Source organism: Coffea eugenioides, chromosome 1, assembly GCF_003713205.1.
Source record: "Coffea eugenioides isolate CCC68of chromosome 1, Ceug_1.0, whole genome shotgun sequence".
Classification (NCBI taxonomy): domain Eukaryota; kingdom Viridiplantae; phylum Streptophyta; class Magnoliopsida; order Gentianales; family Rubiaceae; genus Coffea; species Coffea eugenioides.
This window is the reverse complement of record NC_040035.1, coordinates 36423366-36444673: the sequence shown is the minus strand read 5'-3', so window position 1 is coordinate 36444673 and position 21308 is coordinate 36423366. Positions and strand designations below refer to the sequence as shown.

Below are 21308 nucleotides of genomic sequence, written 5' to 3'. Positions count from 1 at the left end.
TTCCAGCTTTCATTATTTGTTGGCAATTGTAGTCTCTTGTTGCTTAGAGTGATATCTAGAGTCCATGGTGAAGCCACGAATGGCACTAGTTCCAGATGCGAGTTGAGAGACTAGAGACTTGGATGACCCACATTGACGTCAACCTGCATAACCTGACGCAGAATTTATGCACCATGCAGGCCTTGATCCACAATTTCCACCTGAACCACCCCTGTTTTGATTACTTCAGGGAAGTACCATTGCCCCTCTCCTTCCTTCTACTTTTACATTATCACATTGAGGGCAATGTGTGGATTAGGTGTGGGGGGGTCAGTTTTGGGTGCTAGTATTTTTATTTTTAGTTTCTAAAGGTTTTTCCTTTATTTTTAGTTTCATATTTATCTCCTTTTTCGTTTATTTTCTTTTCTTTTTTTTTTCCTAGTGGTCAGTCTTCATATGAATACCAAGTTTGATGCTGGATTGTTGTCTCTAATTCTGCTATTGCCAAGTTTATTAATAAAAGGTATCGAGTTGATGTGGTTGAGTTCAGGAACATCTCTTTGGTGAATATCAATAATTGCTTGAACTTTTCCAATTTTTGGTTAACTTTTCTAGGCATAGGGAACGATTGTTGGCATTTTTCATGTGAATTGGTCAAGTTATTAATTTTAGTTCTCCATATTTGAAAATTTGGGCTGACTGCTGTTATTTTTGGTGTTGTTTTTAGTTATTGTGCTATATGGGTATAAATAAGAGGTGACTGTACTCCACTAGTTGTTACTACTGAGTAACCGGGGATTTTCACCTAAAGTGTCGATTCTCGCGTCAAAAGGTAGTAGTTACTATGAGTGCGTGGTTCCGTAGCGATTGGAGCTGAGTAACCGGGCTCCTCCATCTGTCAAATGTTTGAGTTCGCGTCAAAAGGCTCTAATGGCTAGAGACTAAGTCTTTTGCTATTCTTAATTCACAAAAAAAAAGGGAAAAAAGAGAGAGAAAATAGAAAAGTGTGAAAAAAAAAGAGTTGAAGGTTGTGTTAACTGTGTCAAAAGTTAGCTTGTCGATCTATGGGTTAATGTTGAGATTTGAATTAATAGTTGGACCATTTGCTGAAATGTGAGCAACCATTCCTTTTTCTTAGATTAGTTTGTTTTAAATTGGAGGAGTTGGTAGTTTAGATGCTAACCGGGGTGATTTTTCTTGGATCTTGACCTGTGTCGCTTGATATATGATTTTCTTGGTGTCTTGGCAATACGGTGGTTGGAGTAACAGCCATGGTCAAATTTTGGCGTTCAATTGTTGTTCTCATGCTTGAGGGCAAGCATGATTTAGGTGTGGGGGGAATTGATAGGGTGTTAATTGTTAGTAATTTTATTGTTAATTTTCCCTTTTATTCTTGCCAAATATTGTTTTAATTATTAATATTTACTTATATTTGGTATTGGGACTTAATTTCAGGAACAAGGCAGAAAATTACCAAAAAGGAGGGACTTGTATGGAAAAATGCAGACTTCTAAGGGCTTCAACCTTTGGGTCCTTGAATTGGTGGGGACCACAAGCTAGTGCAAGGCATTTAGTCATTTGGGCTTTTCAAAGAAAGCAACGTAGAGAGACTTGGAACAACAAGTACTTTGGAGGCTTTGTCCACATGTGCGGGGACCACGGATAAGAAGCATGAGTCGTTTGGACTCTAGGAAAAGAAACGTACAAGACTTTGAATTTGGTGTGGGGACCACTAGAGATAGCATTAGACTTCCTTTTGGCTTTAAAAAGGGAAAAACGTACGAGAGGTTTATCAATCAATAGTTTTAGTTTAGGCTTTTAGCATAGTTTTAGTTTTCTTTTTGCTTAGCTCTTTCGCATGGTTGTTCTCCATTAATGGAGGACTAACCTCTTAATTCTAGTCAAGGGGACAACTGAAGACTTGGTTCAACAATTACTGTGAGATCGAAATTATTTTAATCGCTTCCTCATTTATTGGTATTTATGTGTTTCCTGTTTTTAATTGTTATAGTCCTTATGTATGATTGATTAGTGCGCAATAATTAATTATTCATATAGGCTATTTTGCTAAATAGAGTTAATTGAATCCGTAATTGTTCGTTATCTCTATCTTAGTAGCAACTGGCGTAATTGGGTTTATGTCAGGGGAGCATACGATCTAGCTTAAACAAACCCTCGTAGCGTGTTTGTTAGTTAGGATTGGGCCTTTCTAATTATTAATGCAATCTAGAAATTAAATCCTACGGTCGTACCTAGGGTTGTTTTTGGGTTAGAGAAATAGCTAACGGTTGTACCTTAGCTATCGATAAATTAAGGAAAGGTTGGTTGTTTATCGCGTGCATGACAACTATAACCAATCTATTAATAAAAGTTGGAATTATCTACGAATCAATGATCAGTGCATGAACCATTTCTGAAGTGTACCCTTGGCTAGAGTTTTCCCTTAATTATTTCTCTTAATCAATTATTTTCTGCAGTTAATTTATTTAGTTAGCATTTAATCCAAAATCCCTCATACTTTGAACTCTAGAAGAAACGAATTATCCCCAGTCCCTGTGGATTCGACCCTACTCACCGCTATATACAAAATCTGTATTTTTCTCGAGTAGGTATTTATTATTGCACAGGCTGACGACCTGTCAAACGGTAAATTGCTTAATTTGGAGGAAAAAAGTCATGTGTTTGGCACGTGGCCATTAAGTAAAACCAATTTCTCAGTCAAAATTAACAATCACGTCAGCCTTCTCCATCCAAATTGAATATTTTACTGTTTTTGGACGAAATGTGGTCCAAAATAATTAATTCATGCACTAAATGTGGTATGTCTAAAAATTTGGAGATAAAATGTGTTCCTATCTTAAAGTTCAAGGACGAAAAGTGGATTTTTCCCACGGAATTTGCAAAGGTAAGGTATTCTAGGAGTCATGTGAAGATGTAATCAAATGTTTTGCGCTTGACAGAAATTAGAAAGGGTAAATTGCCTTTGCCCTCCTACGGTTTAATGTTTTACCATATAAATTTCCTATAGTTAAAAAACTTATATATAACCCTTTTATGGTTTGAATTAAAGTATCACCTTTATTTTTTTTCTAGTTAAAACTAACGGTCAATAGTAAAAAATCAAAATCAAACTAATAAATTGATAAATTCATCCTTTTACTACTTTTTTTCTTTTTTCCTTTTCTTTCTCTCTTTTTTACAGGAAGAGAAGGCGTGATTTGAAAAAATATATACTTTGGTAGACAAGATCTTAATTTTCTCCAAATACAAAAGAGATGGAAGGAAAATAAAAAATAAATAAATAAGAAACAAAAATGATGGAAGGAAAATATAAAACAAATAATTAAGAAACAAAAAGTACCAAATCTTTTTTTACTACAAATATCATTATAGGGTTTTAAACTGAATCTTTAATGGCATTTTCTAGTTCTTATTTATCTATTTTTTATTTCAATTTCTTCTTTTTTATGTTTGGAGGGAAAAAAGAAGTATTGCAAGAGTAAATTTGTCAATTTATTAGTTTGATTTTGACTTTTTACTATTAACCGTTAGTTTTAACGGAAAAACTAATAGTAACACTTTAATTCAATATAAGAGGGTTATATATAGTTTTATAAATAATAAAGGGGTTATATAATAAAGTACCAAACCACAAGGAGATAAAAGATAATTTATCTAATTCGAAAAGACGTAGGGGGGAATGTGCAAATTCAGTAGATTATGAAGTTTAATTAGGAATTAAACAAAAAATAATTGCAAATAACAACTTTTATGAATCATTAGAAACATTTAACTTAATAAAACAGTCAATTCCTGAAAATATCCTGCTTAGGAAATCGATCCAAAAAAAATTTTTCTTGCGTAGGAAGCATCAGACTCTCTGTTCCATCTTGGAGCTCCTCTACTGACTTCTGAAATGTCAGCAGCATCTACTGAATTGTACCCACTGATCTCATGCACAAGGAAATGGGGTCAGTGGCCTGTCCAAATTAGGCGTAAAAACGCTCCCTGAGAGATACATCTTACCCCCAAAAGACAGACTTGACCAGAACAAAGTAGTTCTTGAAGAGTCGATACCAATTATTGATGTATCCAACTGGGATGATCCAGAAGTTGCAGGCTCAATCTGTGAGGCTGCAGCCAAGTGGGGTTTCTTTCAAATCATTAATCATGGCATTCCACTTGACATTCTTGAAAATTTAAAGGCAGCTGTGCACAAGTTCTTTGACTTGCCAAATGAGGAAAGGAGAAAGTATTTGAAGGAAAACTCACCTAGTCCCACTGTGCATTTGAACACTAGTGTTAATCCTTTAGTTGACAAGGTTTGTTGTGGAAAGATTATCTTAAGCATTTGTTTGTTCCAGATGATCAGACTTCACAATTATGGCCTTCGGTGTACAAGTAAGCAGATAATTTCTGGATCTATTTCTTGTTTTGCCTTTTCCTATCAGTCAACAAATAGATTTATGTGGAGTTTAGTCAAGTCTTATGGTCATGTGTGTTTTCTTCTGTTACATTTCTATCCAGATTGATCTGCAACGTCTGTTTCTTTGAAGTATACATGTCTTACTTGTTCCATGAAGAACTTTAGTCTTCCAGACTTACCTTTGCTGTGACTCAACCTTGTTTATCAGGTTTACAAAATAGCAACACTAGCACTGGATCACACACTGAGAAAGAAGTTTATTGTATTGCTAAGTGTTGCTTCTATTATGTACATGTATCAATTATAGCTGCTTGACTTCACTTTGGTATTCAGGTTCTACTTTTTTCTGCATCCTCTTAATTGGCTAATGGTTGATTCTAACTTGTTATAGAGATGAAGTGTTGGAATACATGAAGTGGACTAACCTATAATGAGAAAGCTACTCAAGGTGCTATAAAAGGGACTTAATGTGAATGAATTTGATGAATTGAAAGAATCTCAATTCATGGGTTCTTTGGTTCTCAGCCTTGCTCACTATCCCATATGTCCACACCCTGAGCTCGTTTCTGGGGCTGGTCGACAGTCTGATATTTCGAGTATCACTATCCTCCTTCAAGATGATGTAGGTGGCCTTTACGTGCAAGGAGCCAGAGCTGATCAGTGGATCCATGTAAATCCTGTTAAAGGGGCACTAGTAATTAACATAGGAGATGTACTACAGATTGTGAGCAATGATCGTTATAAGAGCATTGAGCATCGGGTCAGTGTTAATGCAAAAAGAAACAGGGTGTCAGTTCCTATATTTGTAAACCCTGTAGCTGATGCAGTTGTTGGTCCATTTCCAGAAGTCCTGGAGAACGGAGAGAAGCCAATCTATAAGCATCTTGTCTACTCAAGACTATTTCAACTACTTCCTTAGTAAAAGGCCTGCAGGAAAGCAAACAATTGAATTTGCCAAAGTATGATATTCATCAAATAAAGGTAATCTCAACTGTTATAGTACAAAATGAATACTGTGCCAACTGTCAAGTAAGAATCCTTCCCTTGCCATGTCTGTCTGTCAATTTACCTTTATCCAAACATCTATATAAGGTTTGGTTATCGACAAATGTTTTGTACCTTCTGCAATCTTTACAATTCTAACCTGAGTCTAAAAAGGTATATACTAGCCATTGCAGGTTACACATCTACTTAAAGTTTGTTCCCTAAATTTCTTTGCAGGTGTGGTATGCACCAAATATTATGGGGCAATAATAATGTGGATGAATGTAATTAAGGTAGCCTCTACCATAATAGTGTTAATTGAATGTTATGTTAAAGAAAGGTCCTTCAATCACCGATCTGTCAGTGGATTGCAATCGATCTGTTCAAGGGTTTATATCTCCATCCAAACATATTTGTAATCTCAGCACAGTGGCCATATTCCTGTTAATTTGAGGTAGAGTAGAAATGTCCTTGTACATTTTTTATAATCCACCATATTCTATTCGTTTAACCTCATCTATTCCAGAAGTACACAAGATATCTCAAAACTAGGTAGAGACTGTAGTTCTGAAACTTTTTGGTACTCAAAACTTATTGCAAAGTATGTAGGAAAAAATTAGTGGTACACAAAATGGGATACTTAAAAAGTGTATATAAAAGATGTAACATTGACGTTAATAATCTAGAAAAGCTAATGTATTAGCCCAAGGGGCATACCATTTTTGCTTTCAAAAGTATACAAGATATGAATCTTTGCAATTAATGGTAATAGTTTAAAGTAAGGAGGATTATTCATTCATCGATCAAAATTAGAAGAGTCATAACATATAATGGAGTCGCAAAAGGCAACATCCTCTGCAGTATTAGAACATGGATAGAGCATTCACACCACCATTGGTTTCGAAGAACTTGAGTACATCCTTGCAATAGCCAATATGGGAGAAATTTATGCAATATTTAATCCTTAAATGCGGATTTAAAATAAAATTGTTCCTACTTCCTATTTCTTCCTGGCAACGATGCTGAACAAAACTAGATAATGAAATGTGCAAAGGCATGATTATGATTCTAGGAGGCTTGCCAAGATGTAATCAAATGATTCAAGGCTGTAACAAGACAAAATTGAAAAGTAACTAAATCTTGAGATGAAAGGAGTGGAATTGTGCAAATTGGGTAACATATGTTGATTGAAAATTAACCAAAGCCTAATTACAAACAACAACTTTTATGACCCAAAAAAATCATAAGAGATGTTCATATTCAGGGTAAAAGAAAAAGGAAAAGTAATGCTGCAAGAATGTAATCAATTAAGCATTCCTCAGCCAAATTTGAACTTGCACGCACCCTTGCTTGGCTATTCCTGCTTAAAAGCCAGCAGACTGTTTCATTTTGGGGCTTCTATAACTAGTTTCTGAAATGTCAGCAGAATCTATTGAATTTGAACATACTGATGTCGTAGACTTTGCAGTAAAGCAAGGAAATGGGGTCAATGGCCTATCAAAATTAGGCCTAAAATCCATCCCTCATAGATACATATTACCCCCAGAAGAAAGACTTAACCAGAACCAGATAGTTCTTGAAGATTCAATACCAATCATTGATGTATCCAACTGGGGTGATCCAGAAGTTGCAGCGTCAATCTGTGAGGCTGCAGCCAAGTGGGGTTTCTTTCAAATCATCAACCACGGCATCCCACTTGAGGTTCTTGAAGATGTACTGGAAGCTGGGCACAAGTTCTTTGAGTTACCAAATGAGGAAAGGAGGAAGTATTTGAAGGAAAATTCCCCTACTCCCACTGTGCAGTTGAAGACTGGCTTTAGTCCTTTAGCAGGAAAGGTTTTCGAGTGGAAAGATTATCTTGTGCACCATTATGTTCCTGATAATGTGAGTTCAGACTTGTGGCCTTCTGTGTCCAAGTAAGCAGCACAAAGCTCGGATCTTCTTCTTGTTTTGGTTTTCCAATATCAACCAAGAACTAGATTTATGTGGAGTTGTAGTCAGTTTTGTCGTGTGTGATTTTTCCAGTCAAATTTCTGTCCTCTTTTTTTGATAATGTAATTAGGTTTACATGGTTTGGTAGATTCTTGAAAATTTTGAACTTAACCAATTCAGGAACACTGGAATCTGATAGCTAATAACTAGGGGAAACAGAAAATTGTAATGTAATGACTGCTCTTGTATTTTGACTTTTCATTTTACCTATTATTGTTTACGTCTAGCTTCTTATGGACTAAAGTGAATTCCAAATTTTAGCTACATTTTGCCTCCATGTCAAGAATTTATACACCAACTTTAAACCACAATGTGTACTACAGGACTACGGTTTTTTGTTGTCAAATTTTACACAATTCTTTATCTTACTGCATTTGACATTCACAGCAGTTGAAAATGAGGGATATAGATCTACAAAGATGACTTAAATATCTGAATGCCTGTTCAGCACGTCATACTATTATTCACAAATCAATCAAAATTTATTAGAATTCTGTGTCAATTGGGAGATTTGGACAGAATTTTGGACAACAATTTTCTCTGAGCATCTCTCTTACTATCATATAGTGACATGGATGAGCATTAGAAATTTAGGTATAGCCAAGTTAGGCAGTGATTGCTGAACCTGGCCTTAGTGAACTGGTTGGTTTTTATAACCAAATTCCTGCGTGTGGAAGTAATGAGTGCTATTTCTACACAAAATGCAGGGCAACAAGGTTTTAGTACACCACTTTTCTAGATGAAAAGAACTGAAGACAACCTAGCTATCACTATACTTGATAAGCTTGTCATAGTTGCTGAAGGATCCGGTTTTCTGTTTTAGGAGTATTGAATTGAAACACATAATTTTGTCATATCATCATTGTCTAGTTGTTTCAGTTATTCAATTCTGGTTAAAGAAGAAATTACGAGGATAGCCTATATGTAAACTTAGACAAGAAGCAGTCTTTTTCTCTCACTCTCTATCTGAAATTGTGATGCTTTCCAGTTGAGTGCTATTACTGCACTAACAAAGTATGCCAACATTGCTTTTTATGGAAATATACAGAGTTGAGCTGACAGAATAAGCATTTGATTATGAAATTAAGAACTCTCAAGACAGGTAATGAGGAAAGGTATCTATTTGATGTATAGAATAATAGTAAATAATTAAATGAAGAGAGTGCGATAGTATTAAAAATTTTGGCAAATATGACCATTTGGGCTGCATTAATTCATTGATATGTTTTCCATTTTGACCAGAAGCTGAGAGAAAGTTGGATACTTTCTCTGTAAATGTTATAATCAAAGTCACAGCAGGCATGAAAATAGATAGTTTCCAAAAGCTAGCAATCATGCGCCTGGCTTTTTTCTTTGCCAGAAGTTTTGGACTTGCTGAAACAAATGACAGTGACTACTTACAACTGAATCGCCACTTTTATGCTTGTAGCTGTTAATAACCTGTGTGTGGTACATTTCTCAGTTGTCAGTGTCTATGGAAGTATGTAAAGTGATGCAGCCCATAAGAGAAGTCTGTTAGGCAAATTTGAAGTTGTGCATTTATCATCAGCTTTTACCTACTTTGATTTATGAACCAAGACTATTTTGCATAGGGGAAGATTTACTTGTCAAATTTGTAGAGATTTCAGTATTCCCAGTCAAGAATAGTATATGCTGTGTTTCATTTGTCAGAAAGTACAACCAAATTGCAAGTGAATATGAAAGCAATCTGCATGAGGCTTGTTTGTATAAGCATATTTAAGTGCCTGTCATATCTATTACACTGAGAGTAGAAGATAGATGAAAGGTTCTTCTGAGGTTGACAAAAGTACTGATGTTCTGTCTCTTTAAACTACCACAAATAAAAAGACATTTCTGAAGAGATGACGAGGCTTGTATTTAAGAACTTTCCTGGATAGTGCAAAATTAGACTATACTCTACCGGCTACCTTTTTATTCCAGTGGACACTGATTGTGAGTTCTGAATCACAGAAAGAGATTGGATCAAACCTAACAGTATAAAGTGCTCCCGATCTTGTACTTCTATACCTCATCTGGTCTTTATGGTGGAGCAAAACTAAAATGTTATTGAAGGAATTTTCAATTTCCCGCTGAAATTGAGAGTGATTATCTGTTTCATGTAACTTTGTCGTGCTTACAGTGTATCCTGCCTTGAACTGATTGATGAAGGCCAGAAACCGTAAGCACAGTGCATTTTTAACCTGATACAACTAAAGAGTTTATGCAGCACTGTCTAATACGTTGTCTTTTTCAAAGTACTGCATTTCTAGTATAAGTGATCACTCCAATAATTTTTCAAATCCAGTGCAATGCAGGAAATAGGATATTCTTACTATGGCACTATAGTCAGACAGCAAATCCTAAAATGACTCTTTTTTAGTAATGTATAAGAACCTCTTTCGGATGCATGATGTATCTTGATTGGCCAAGCTTAAATGGGATCACTTTCTTGAGAATCCGAAACCTGATTCCAGTAATGACAGTAGCATTCACTCCTGGCAATGACTAGACCAGTGAGGTCTATATCAGGTTTTGTAAAATGCCACATTAACACCCTCTAATACTGGATCCAACATTGAGAAACATGTGTATTGTATCGCTTAGTGTTGCTTCTTTATGTCATGTAGCTCCTTGTATTCACTTTGATTGGGATTTCTGCATTTTTCTGCATCCTCATTGTTGGCTAGTTATGTACTCTTTGTTACAGAGATCAAGTGCTGGAATACATGAAGTGGGCTAAACCTGTCATCAAAAAGCTAGTTGAGGTGCTACTACAGGGACTTAATGTGAAGGAATTTGGTGGATCACAAGAATCTCAACTCATAGATCGTACAACTATCAGCCTCATTCACTATCCCATGTGTCCAAGCCCTGAGCTCGCTTGTGGAGCGCGTCAACATTCTGATATCTCTAGTATCACTATCCTCCTCCAAGATGATGTAGGTGGCCTCTATGTGAAAGGAACAACAGCTGATCAATGGATCCATGTATCACCAGTCAAAGGGGCACTTGCAGTTAACATAGGCGACATACTACAAATTGCGAGCAATGATCGGTATAAGAGCATTGAGCATCAGGTGATTGTTAACGGAAGGAGAAACAGGGTTTCAGTGCCTATATTCGTAAGCCCTGCTGCTGATACAGTTGTTGGTCCATTTCCACAATCCCTGGAGAATGGAAAGAAACCAATTTATAAGCATGTCATCTACTCGGATTACCTCAACTACTTCTTGAGTAAAAGGGATGACAGAAAGCAGACAATTGAATTTGCTAAAATATGATGTTTATCCAACAAAATTAAGGTAGTCTCAACTGAACCAGCAGAAATGGATTTTAGTGTTAAAAAGCAAGGATCCTCCCCTTCTCCTTTGTGTCTTTTTGTTAAAATACATTTCAGATATCAATGCAATCGACCAACTTGATGCCGTATTTATTTTTGTTTATCCGAGCATCTGTTATCTGTAAAACCTTAAAATTGGCTCTTCTTGCCAAATTTGTGTTCAAGAACTAATGTTTTTGTACCTTCCATCATGTTTCCGGTATCAATGGTTGAACAGCACCTGTAAACAAAGATCTCTACAATATTATTACGAACTATATATGTGTTGCAAAATTCATGTTGGACTGAAAAAAAAAAATAATTAAAAAAGGGTCTATGATGAAACTGCACAATAAATTGGAATTGGAGGTCTGGTGATCAAATAAGGTATGCTTCAATTCATCTGCAAAAGCTTAATCAGTACATAAGGGTGGTTTCTTTTCTTTTCAAGACAAACAATTCTTGATGTAAAATGTTTAACACCCATCTATATGCCATAATGAAAGTTCAAAGGTGGTGATGGTCATCACTTTTTACAAGGAAATGCATGTTTACTGTTCAAAAAAGAAAAAGAAAGAATAGCCGATGAAAGATATTCCTGATGTCCTTGACATCAATCGAAGAAGACTTCACCCTGGATTTCACAACATCTTAACTACGTTCTGCAAATATTGGCAATAGCTGCATCGACCTGTTCCCAAAACATAGATTATGCAGACAATTCTAGGCCTGAGCAAGGAAATATCATAATTGACTTGGGGAAAAGAAGCATAAAATCACATTTCTTTTTCCTTTTTGTGCAAAAAATACAAACAGCAATGATTTTCCAATCTTTTGCTACAATCTGTGTGAAGTAGATGTTTGTACAACGAGCCCACTCCCCAAAAAGAGGTAACAAATGGCATTTTTCTACTCTTAACGGGAGGGAAAACTACAGCTACATGAATATCAAACAAAACTGATCTTGACCTGATTTTCCTAAAAGATGGCACAAAAATAAAAAATACAAGGGTAGCCTTGTTTAACCAGGAAAAAAAAAAGTAAAACAAAACTATCACTACTTCTCTTTCTTTGCCAATGATTCTCCCTTGTGTTCACTCCCAGCAATGACTACAAAACCTGCTCCAACCTGATTAAAGCAAATAGAAAGTTAACTAAGACGCTCCACACACCCACAAACACACATGCAGAAAGGAGGGAGAAAAGAAGACAGGGAGACGTTACCTGACAGTCCTTCAAAACAACGCGTTCTAGGAGTTGCACGTTACTACAAACAACAGAACCTTGGATTGAACAACCATCTCCAATGGTGACATGGTTCATAACAATGGAATTAACAATCTGCAAGCGAATAGAGAAAAGGTTGTCTTTCAGACCCCAAGAGGGAGGAATCAGATCATTAAAATTCTTTGAGCTCCTAGTCAAAATGTGAATCTTCTTTAGAATAATCAAGAACACGATCATAATGCATACAAAATTAACTCCGCATTTGGGAATTTTGTTGTGGAAATTCTTTGACAGTAAGTTTCTACGAATAACAGAAATCTAGTGATACCTTAACATTTGAACCTATCCGGCAGTGACGGCCAATAACTGACTTCTTTACACTGCATTTATCACCCATCTGTGAACCTTCCCCTAGCATACACTGTGGTCCCACCTGTATCAAATAAATGGCTCAGTAGATATTTTCAGCTCAACTAGATGAATTCACAAGCATGCAGATAATGCCTAACATATGAAGGAAGTACTTGAAGTGCATAACTTGATAGGCATATGTTTAGGGAAAGTACAACTATATAAAAATATTGGGACTCACAGTTGTCTTTGAACCAAGCACAGCAGATGGATCAATAATGTTATTCTGAGCAGAGAAAGAATAGCCAGAAAGGTGACTTGCATCCCCTATGACCTGAGGTAATTAATAGTTACTGTAAACCAGAGCTCAAGCAAAAGAACAGCCAAGTTTATGAAAAGCTGAAGCAAAAGAACAGTGAAGTTTATCAAATGCTGAAGCAAAAGAACAGTGAAGCTTATGAAGAGCATCATTTTTAGAAAATTACATCTCGATTTATGTCAGAGAATGCCTGGATGGTATTCAAGCGTACACAATAGTTGCTGTTGCTGGCAATATAGACACAGCATTTATGAGTTTTCCTTGGACTAAGAGAGAAACCATTTGGACCCAAGGCATGCTGCAATTCATGAAAACTTGGGGTAGATGCATTAGCCAGAAGCTGAGACAGCACAATTTTGGGATTCTGTGAAGCATCCTTATCATTCCCATTTTCTTCTGATTGCACTCCATTTAACAACAGTTCAGATCTCTGAGGATTCATCACAAAAAAAGTCAGAACTCCTAAAGGGCACCAACAATAGATTTGGCATTAGAATAAGGGGAAAATATGCTATCAAAACAAACCAGCTGGCTTCTAACTAGATAAGGTAAAACATCTCGTCTTAGGCTCTGGAAAGCTTCTTTTTGATTCAGAACCTCTTGCAAAACAGACCTAAAACAAAATGAATAGTGAGTTTCAGACACATCTAGAGCAAACTGAAACCCCTCTCCCTTCCACCCCCCCCCCCCAAAAAACCCCTAAAAACAATTGCTTTAAAGCAAAGAGCGAAACCTCAAACCTCTTGAAAGCATACATATGAGCGTCCATTAAATCAGCACGAATATCCATCTGCATGAGGATTTGACAGAGAGGATGCTTATAAGATAGGGTTGGATGTAAATGCATGATTTTATGAAATTTTCAATTGGATGATGACAAATGCTAAAAGAGGGAGGGAGTAGGACTCGAGATAACTTAGTAAGGAGAGTATATAAACAAAGAGATCTTCTCTTTCCTTAAGAAATGCAAAGCTTTTTCATCCAGCTAAAGGGGCTAGGAATGTATCAACCATTACCCTGGGGATAGACTTTTTCTTTATCCAATACATCAGGTTTACATGTTCCTTCAAATAACTGCCAATGCTCAAATCATAAATAATCAAACTTCACAGCAGTAAGAGCAATACTATTGGAGAGGAGAAGGAAAGGGGATTGCATGCATAAGTGCAAATTCTTCTACATACACAAGTCCTTTTGCTTTAACTGCCAAGGAATCTACAGCATACAGAAATAAAATGGCTAAGCCAAGCACCATCAGTCCCACATGAAAAATGAGCAACAATATGACTGAATACATAAAAACAAAGAATTCACTACCTAATCCAACCAAAATTAAGTTAACAAGGGGGACAAAAGGAGGGAGCAGAATTGAAAAAGGATAACTTGAGGATCCTCATCTTAGTAATCGAGTGGTGTTCCATGCAATGACCAGTGCATTCTCTTTTACCTGGCCTACTGCTCTGAGGATGCTCTTCTGAACTCGTACATCTTTCTCAACTTCAACTCCTACAAGTTAAAAGGAAATACAAGATAAGAATTTGTCACAAATTTACAACAAACAAACAGACAAATACATGAAAGGATCTCACCAGCTGCTACATGCAACAGAAACTGCTTTGTGGGGTCCAGTCCTATTATGTTATAGCGTTTCTTGGCTTTGTCCTTTACGCCAGAGGAACCTGATTCTGTTGATCCACTAACAGGATTAGAACAAAGCATTGCAGTGACTACTGCATCGTGTCGTCGATGAGTAGCAGCTACAACCCCAGGTGGGACATCACAAACAAGATCACCACTCACAACCTGCCAATTACTGGATTTCAGTTATGACAGTGAAATAACATACTAAAATATCACATTCAGTTTCTAGTGAGAGGCCCAACCAAGATATCACTTGCAGTCAAGTGGTGATCAATAGCTCGCAGAGCACCAGCTGTCCCAATTTCTTCAGGAACTGCTGCCACCTGGATTTTTTTAAACGTCAACAACAGACATCACAAATTCATCATGATGGTATTCACTGCAGATCATACTTGAGATATTTTTAGGTCAATTGTGCTCATCGATTAAGCATAAAGTGTCCAAGTTAAAATAAAATTGACATGAAGAAACATCAAATAGAACGGGACGGTCATCCAGATCTCTTTCTACACTAAAAATCAAGGAATGTGGACAGTCTATAATAGCTTTGTCATGAAAATCAAAATCAGATTTAATCAGGTGGTTGTGGGGAAAATACTGATCAGAAAAATAGCACCCCAATGTTAACAAAAACGTAAATTTGGATTCATATCCACCAAACAGAGAATCCATACACTCCTCCTCTGTACACAGAATCTGGGAAGTTTTTTTTCTAAATTTACAACTACATTGAAGACTTCCTTTCAGAAACAAAACCTCCCAACTTGGAAGACTTGGGTAACATATAGTCAATGCGGAGAATCAATCGACTACATTGAGGATTTAAAAACAAAAAATGAGGGGACTACCCAATTTAAAAGATCACAGTACATCTATTCTGCCATGTAGAAAATTCTTTGATCATTTATCTATCATATGTTTCTTTCAACTAACTATACATCCAAACTCTGGACTTAGATTGAGAAAATATATCCGATGCTGACATCCAATACTCCACACACAAAACAAACAAGATCTTTTACGCTACCATTGCAGTATATCTTTTTTGTTTCTTCCATTTTTTCACTTTAACAAGTTTTTCAGAGTTCGGGAACACATATATGATACTACTACATTGAGAATGAAATAATCAAAGTGGGCAAGAAAATAAATCTTCTAAATATGTCAAATGTGAAACTGCATTGTTACTATGTTGTTTATAGATGAACCAGTAATTCAAGTAAGGCATCCTCTAACATGGTCTTCTAATATACATGCCCAAACAAAGCAGTCAATAGCTTAAAGACAAAGTGAAAACAACCCTCCAAACTTCCAAATTCTTTCAATTCCGTTGATATTGATTTAAAAATGATGGCTTGTAAAAGAACAGTATGATTACAAGTTCTTGCCATTACTAACTCAGAAACCAGAAAGTTCTCCATTTTATGTTCTTTGTTTTCCTTTACTTCTTTCTCTCTTCTGGAATTCCACCACTACTTCAAAGTTCTAACCCTTTTGCAACAAGGCATATACAGTGGGCATTGCACCTAGAAGAAATAGTGAAATAGCGAAATGCCTAAAGAACTTAAAATGTTCTTCAGTAAACAGCAACTCTTCTAGCCAAATGCCTAACTAACCTTCTAAGATCAAACAAAACCACGTTCTCATGGACATATAATCATCCTTCATACAGCACTCTCAAAATACAACACGTTTTCACTTGACACAAATTCAAATTTTTCATATGTACAAAACCAAACTAAAATTGATATACAACCTACAAGCTAATAGGATGAGGTGAAATTCTAAATTCAACCAACAATGCAATAATTGAGCTTCTCTATTCTTCCTCGTCTTTTTGGTTTTTAGGTTCCTTTAGTATTTTTATTTTGTTCCTCCTCTATATATTATATCAACCCAACCCATGGATTACTAAAGAATGTTTCATTTGCATTGGTCTCGCTGAAAATGCAATGAGCACAGCACAATTAACCAATTCATAAAAATAAAAAGCAATAAACTCAGAGAATACATAAATCATCAATCCTAACCTCCACGTGCAGGCGATCAACATAGGCACTTGATATCCAACCTCCTATAAGCAAAGCCGCGCTTTCGCTCTCAACAACCTAATTACACAAACACATAAACAACCAGCCATATACTTCAACTTGAAAAAAATCCCAAAATCAGAATACGTAAACCACATCAAAATAGAAATTGAAAATTTAAAATCCAAATAGGATAAAAAGAAAAAACAAACATACAACAATGAGATCCTTAAGGTTATTTTGCTCAAGAAGCTCCAAAACATAAGAAAGAACTGGCCTGTTCGCAACCGGGAGCAAGGCTTTGGGCACCTCCTGCAATTAAAAATCCCATTTTTATTCTTGCATCAATGCCAACAACTAAGGAAAACAAAAACAAAAAAAAAATTAGAGTGAAGGTATGAAGATATATTGAGGGGAGCTGACCTTGGAAACAAGAGGGACAAGGGTCTTGGAGAAGCCTCCTGCTAATACAACCACTTGAAAATCCATGGTTGCAGAATTATTTTGTTTGGATGATAGAGAGGATTTTCAGGGCTTAAGGAATTATGGGTTTTGGGGGATGGGACGGGGCTTAGTATGTATTTTCTTCTTTCTTCTCCTAATTCTTTGAAAAAGGATGGCTGCAGAGTGGACAGTGGAGAGGTTTATGGAAAAACTTTCTAATACTTTAAAATTAGTTCATTCAACATCCCAAATCGGGGATGTAGCTCAAATGGTAGAGCGCTCGCTTTGCATGCGAGAGGTACAGGGTTCGATCCCCTGCATCTCCAATACATTTCTCCAGTTGCCTGCATTAATATTTAATAGTACACATTTTTTCCTTTTGACTTTTCCTCGTTGATTTCTTTCCAAACTCCAATTTCCTTTTGTCTTAAATAATGAATTAGTGCTCACTATTTCTCAAGTTGCGTGTATTAATAATAGACATTTTTTCCTTCTTGTTTTTCTTTCCAAGCTCCAATTTCCTTTTGCCTTAAATAATAAATTAGTGCATACCTACTATATTTCTTGTGTTTTAGTTCATTTATGTGTTAATAAGTAACAAAATAGTCATAGTTTCAATTGAAAGAATTGATTTAACAAAATATTGATAGTCTAATAACTGTTTATAATTAACAAAATATTGGGTGAGGGATATGTTGAGTGGTACAGCGGGAAGAAGTGTGATTGAGAGGTCCGGATTCATCCTCCCACTTGGCTTTGTTTGTATTGTATTTTGCTGAATTTTTTATAGAAAAATTATATATGTAAAATAAAAAATAATTGAAAAATATATTAACACAAAACGTAATAATTTTTTTAAAAAAAATTGCAATCCAACGCACCTTTTGACTTTTCCTCGTTGATTTCTTTCCAAACTCCAATTTCCTTTTGTCTTAAATAATGAATTAGTGCTCACTATTTCTCAAGTTGCGTGTATTAATAATAGACATTTTTTCCTTCTTGTTTTTCTTTCCAAGCTCCAATTTCCTTTTGCCTTAAATAATAAATTAGTGCATACCTACTATATTTCTTGTGTTTTAGTTCATTTATGTGTTAATAAGTAACAAAATAGTCATAGTTTCAATTGAAAGAATTGATTTAACAAAATATTGATAGTCTAATAACTGTTTATAATTAACAAAATATTGGGTGAGGGATATGTTGAGTGGTACAGCGGGAAGAAGTGTGATTGAGAGGTCCGGATTCATCCTCCCACTTGGCTTTGTTTGTATTGTATTTTGCTGAATTTTTTATAGAAAAATTATATATGTAAAATAAAAAATAATTGAAAAATATATTAACACAAAACGTAATAATTTTTTTAAAAAAAATTGCAATCCAACGCACCTTTCATATTATGTGAGGAATGGATTGAATAGTACGAGAAAGAAAAGTGTACAAGTATAGATCTCAAATTCGAAACCTTCCAAAAAAACAAAAAAAAATATTTAATTACCCACCCACCCCAAAAACACCCAAAAAAAGAATTTGGTATCAGAAGTTGATTTTTTTTTTTTTCTGACATAGGGTATCCAGGCCTTCGATCCGACTACTCCCCCGACGGCCCTAGAGGAAAGGCCCATTCCTTGCAAACATGATCTCTCCGGGACTCGAACCATGGTCGCCATGTCCTAAAGAGAAGCAACGAAACCACTCGAGCTACCTGGGTTGGGCAGTATCAGAAGTTGATTGGCTTAGGGAAATTCCATTTAAAGGAGTCCAGAAAAGTTGAAGGTTGCTTACCAAACAAACTTCGTCACTGCACAATTTGATTCAAGGCGGTAATGAGCTAATGATCATACTTTTAGTGTCTTTCTTTTTTGTGGGTCAATTTTTTTTTTTTTATTATTGGTAGATTAATAGTGGGATGTAAAGAAGTTTGTTATAATTTTGGGAAGAATTTTGGTGACAAGGTTGCAGTTAAAGTGTTTGTCTTTTCGCCCAAATGGCTATAACTTCACTGATGAATGACTTGACTTGACGAAACGAAATTATTTATACTGTAAAATTTGTTCAAATTAGTGTAAAAATTGAATCTTTAATTAGGAACAGGGAGAAGCTCCTGAACACACAATGGTTACAGAATAACGAGTAAAGAAAATTTTAGTCGGTATGAATTTAGATTTCTTAATAACGATGGAAATTGTTTTTAGCAATCCTGTTCAGAGATGGATTTGGTATTCACCAATTGAACCCTCCGGGGTTGGTTCCTATTTTGCAAGCTACAATATCCTATCCGACCTCTTTTAGGGTTTAGAACTTCGCGTACTTAAAAGCGCTACTTTATAAGTCAGAACAAATTTTGTAAAGGTTATCAAATCTTTTTTCCTATCTTGTTTTAACTTGTTTGTCCTGCGAGATCAGGAACAATGGGTAGTGACTATGATGAAGACGACTATATTAGCAACGAGAGTGATGAAGATGAACATGACATATATGAGGACGAGGCTGTTGATGATGAAGATGATGAAGACGCCTACATCGCTGATGATATTGATGAAGACAAAGAATCCATGGATAGAATTACGGAGAAGAATTTTATTGTGTTGGAGGCTGAAGACATCCGAAAACTTCTACAGGATGAAATCGCGAAAGTTTCATCCATTCTCTTCGTTTCAAGAGAAGCAGCAACGATTTTATTGTGCAACTACAACTGGGATGTTGATAAAATCAGTGAAGAATGGTTTGCCAATGAAGAAAAGGTCCGACAAGCTGCTGGATTGTTGGAGAACTATTCGGCTCGTGATCTTTCAATAAAAGAGTTCTTTTGTGGGATTTGCTTGGAGAATCATGATTGTCGTTATGATGCTGTTGGGATTGCATGTGGTCATCTCTTTTGTAAGACCTGTTGGAAAACTTATATTAGCACATCCGTCAATGATGGCCGCGGCTGCTTGATGTTGAGATGCCCTGAACCCAAGTGCAGAGCCACGGTTGGTGAAGAGCTGATTTATTCTTTGGCATCTGATGAAGACAAGGAGAAATACAACAATTATCTTGTTAGATCTTATATTGAAGATAGGAAGAAGACTAAGTGGTGTCCTGCCCCTGGATGTGATTGCGCTGTTTATTATATTGTTGGAAGTAGTAGTAATGGAAGAAACTTTGATGTTACATGCAATTGTTCGTATGGATTTTGCTGGAATTGTTTGGAGGTGGCTCATAGTCCGGTGGATTGTGACACCACAGGGAAGTGGATTGTAAAAAACAGTTCAGAAGCGGAGAATACGAATTGGATCTTGACTTATACGAAGCCATGTCCAAAGTGCAAGAAACCAATCGAGAAGAATCAGGGTTGTATGCACATGACCTGTAAGTCCCCGTGCAACCATCACTTCTGTTGGCTTTGTTTAGGTCCATGGTCAGCCCACGGCGAGAGAACAGGCGGGTATTATGCCTGCAACGCCTATGAGCGAGCAAAGCAAAGTGCAGAATACGATGAAGATAAAAACAAGAGGGAGATGGCCAAGAATTCATTGCGGAAATATACACATTATTACGAGAGGTGGGCTGGTAATGAAAAGTCAAGGAAAAAAGCATTGAAGGATTTGAAACTGATGGAAGCCATCCATCTTGAGAAGCTGAGTGAAATCCAGGGCGAACCTGAGACTGAATTGCAGTTCATCATCCGTGCCTGGGCACAAATTGTGGAATGCAGGAGGGTTTTAAAATGGACCTATGCCTACGGCTACTATCTACCGGAGGATCAGCACAAGAAAAAGGGGCTTTTTGAGTACATCCAAGGGGAAGCTGAGGCTGCTTTGGAGAGACTTCATCAATGTGCGGAGACAGAACTGCAAAAGTATTTCTGCGAAGGAGTTCTTCAGGAGGAATTCAATGATTTTCGCCATAAGTTAGTGAATCTAACTGGTTGGACTGGATATTATTTTGATAACTTGGTTAGAGCTATAGGGAATGATCTGATCTTAAATTGTCAGGATAGTTGAAGAGTAGCAAAGATGCACCTCGTTGTTGTGAGTTTACTACTTTTTTGAGTTACTGAATTTCTGTGCATTGGTAAATTCATTACAGGCATGGGCAATATATCTCCGATAGTACTCAGCAGCTAGTTTCTTGAACTAGAAAAGCACACTGATTTTCTTGAAGTTCATCAATAAGAATGAAGTGGATATAACAGGTTGATATTGCCAAGCTTGGAAGTCGAAACTGCAAAAAAGAGTCCAGACTAGGGCAAGAAAGCTTTCAATCTTGTTCATGTTTGCTCAAACAATTTCAGACAGATGTCAGTTCAGTATGACCAAAACAACAGATAGTGTAAGTCTAAAATAGATGATAAACAAAAATAGCTTGACTGATGCACATAGTAAAGGAAAAAGCTCAAACTGGATGCACATAGTATGCTTGACTGATTAACTAAGATGTTATTTCAGATCAGGAAAAAAAAAAAAAAAGAGAGATGTTTTTTAGAAAACATAAGATGGAGGATCAAAAGAGCCTTTTTTTTTTCAATTACAAAAGACAAGGTACGATCTCAAAGTACAGGTTTTGAGACTTGGAGCCATCATGATTTACCACCCAAAAAAAAAAGTTTCAACT

The 21308-nt window shown here is 36.2% G+C and overlaps 3 protein-coding genes, 1 non-coding gene and 1 pseudogene across 4 annotated transcripts; 4 read left to right on the top strand and 1 right to left on the bottom strand.

The window, feature by feature from the left end:
* The first annotated feature begins 2823 nt into the window (after nt 1–2823).
* Nucleotides 2824–5913, top strand: LOC113771394 (annotated as a pseudogene).
* LOC113783668 (feruloyl CoA ortho-hydroxylase 1-like) lies at nt 5906–10904 on the top strand. Its single transcript, XM_027329905.1, has 2 exons — nt 5906–7305; nt 10089–10904. The coding sequence occupies exons 1-2, from the start codon at nt 6806–6808 to the stop codon at nt 10660–10662; spliced, it is 1074 nt and encodes a 357-aa protein (XP_027185706.1). The 5' UTR covers nt 5906–6805; the 3' UTR covers nt 10663–10904.
* Nucleotides 10905–11465: 561 nt separating this feature from the next.
* Nucleotides 11466–16825, bottom strand: LOC113777221 (translation initiation factor eIF-2B subunit gamma). Its single transcript, XM_027322257.1, has 13 exons — nt 16692–16825; nt 16485–16580; nt 16269–16346; nt 14481–14561; nt 14187–14400; nt 14045–14103; nt 13338–13387; nt 13123–13210; nt 12764–13027; nt 12520–12612; nt 12256–12360; nt 11925–12041; nt 11466–11829 (listed from the first exon to the last, which is right to left on the bottom strand). Exons 1-13 carry the CDS (start codon nt 16755–16757, stop codon nt 11758–11760), a joined length of 1383 nt encoding a protein of 460 aa, XP_027178058.1. The 5' UTR covers nt 16758–16825; the 3' UTR covers nt 11466–11757.
* A 140-nt stretch (nt 16826–16965) lies between these two features.
* TRNAA-UGC lies at nt 16966–17038 on the top strand. The gene has a single exon. It is a non-coding gene; the product is annotated as a tRNA-Ala (tRNA).
* A 2082-nt stretch (nt 17039–19120) lies between these two features.
* Nucleotides 19121–20699, top strand: LOC113771385 (probable E3 ubiquitin-protein ligase ARI8). The gene has a single exon (XM_027315973.1). It carries the CDS (start codon nt 19121–19123, stop codon nt 20696–20698), a length of 1578 nt encoding a protein of 525 aa, XP_027171774.1. The 3' UTR covers nt 20699.
* Nucleotides 20700–21308: the final 609 nt, after the last annotated feature.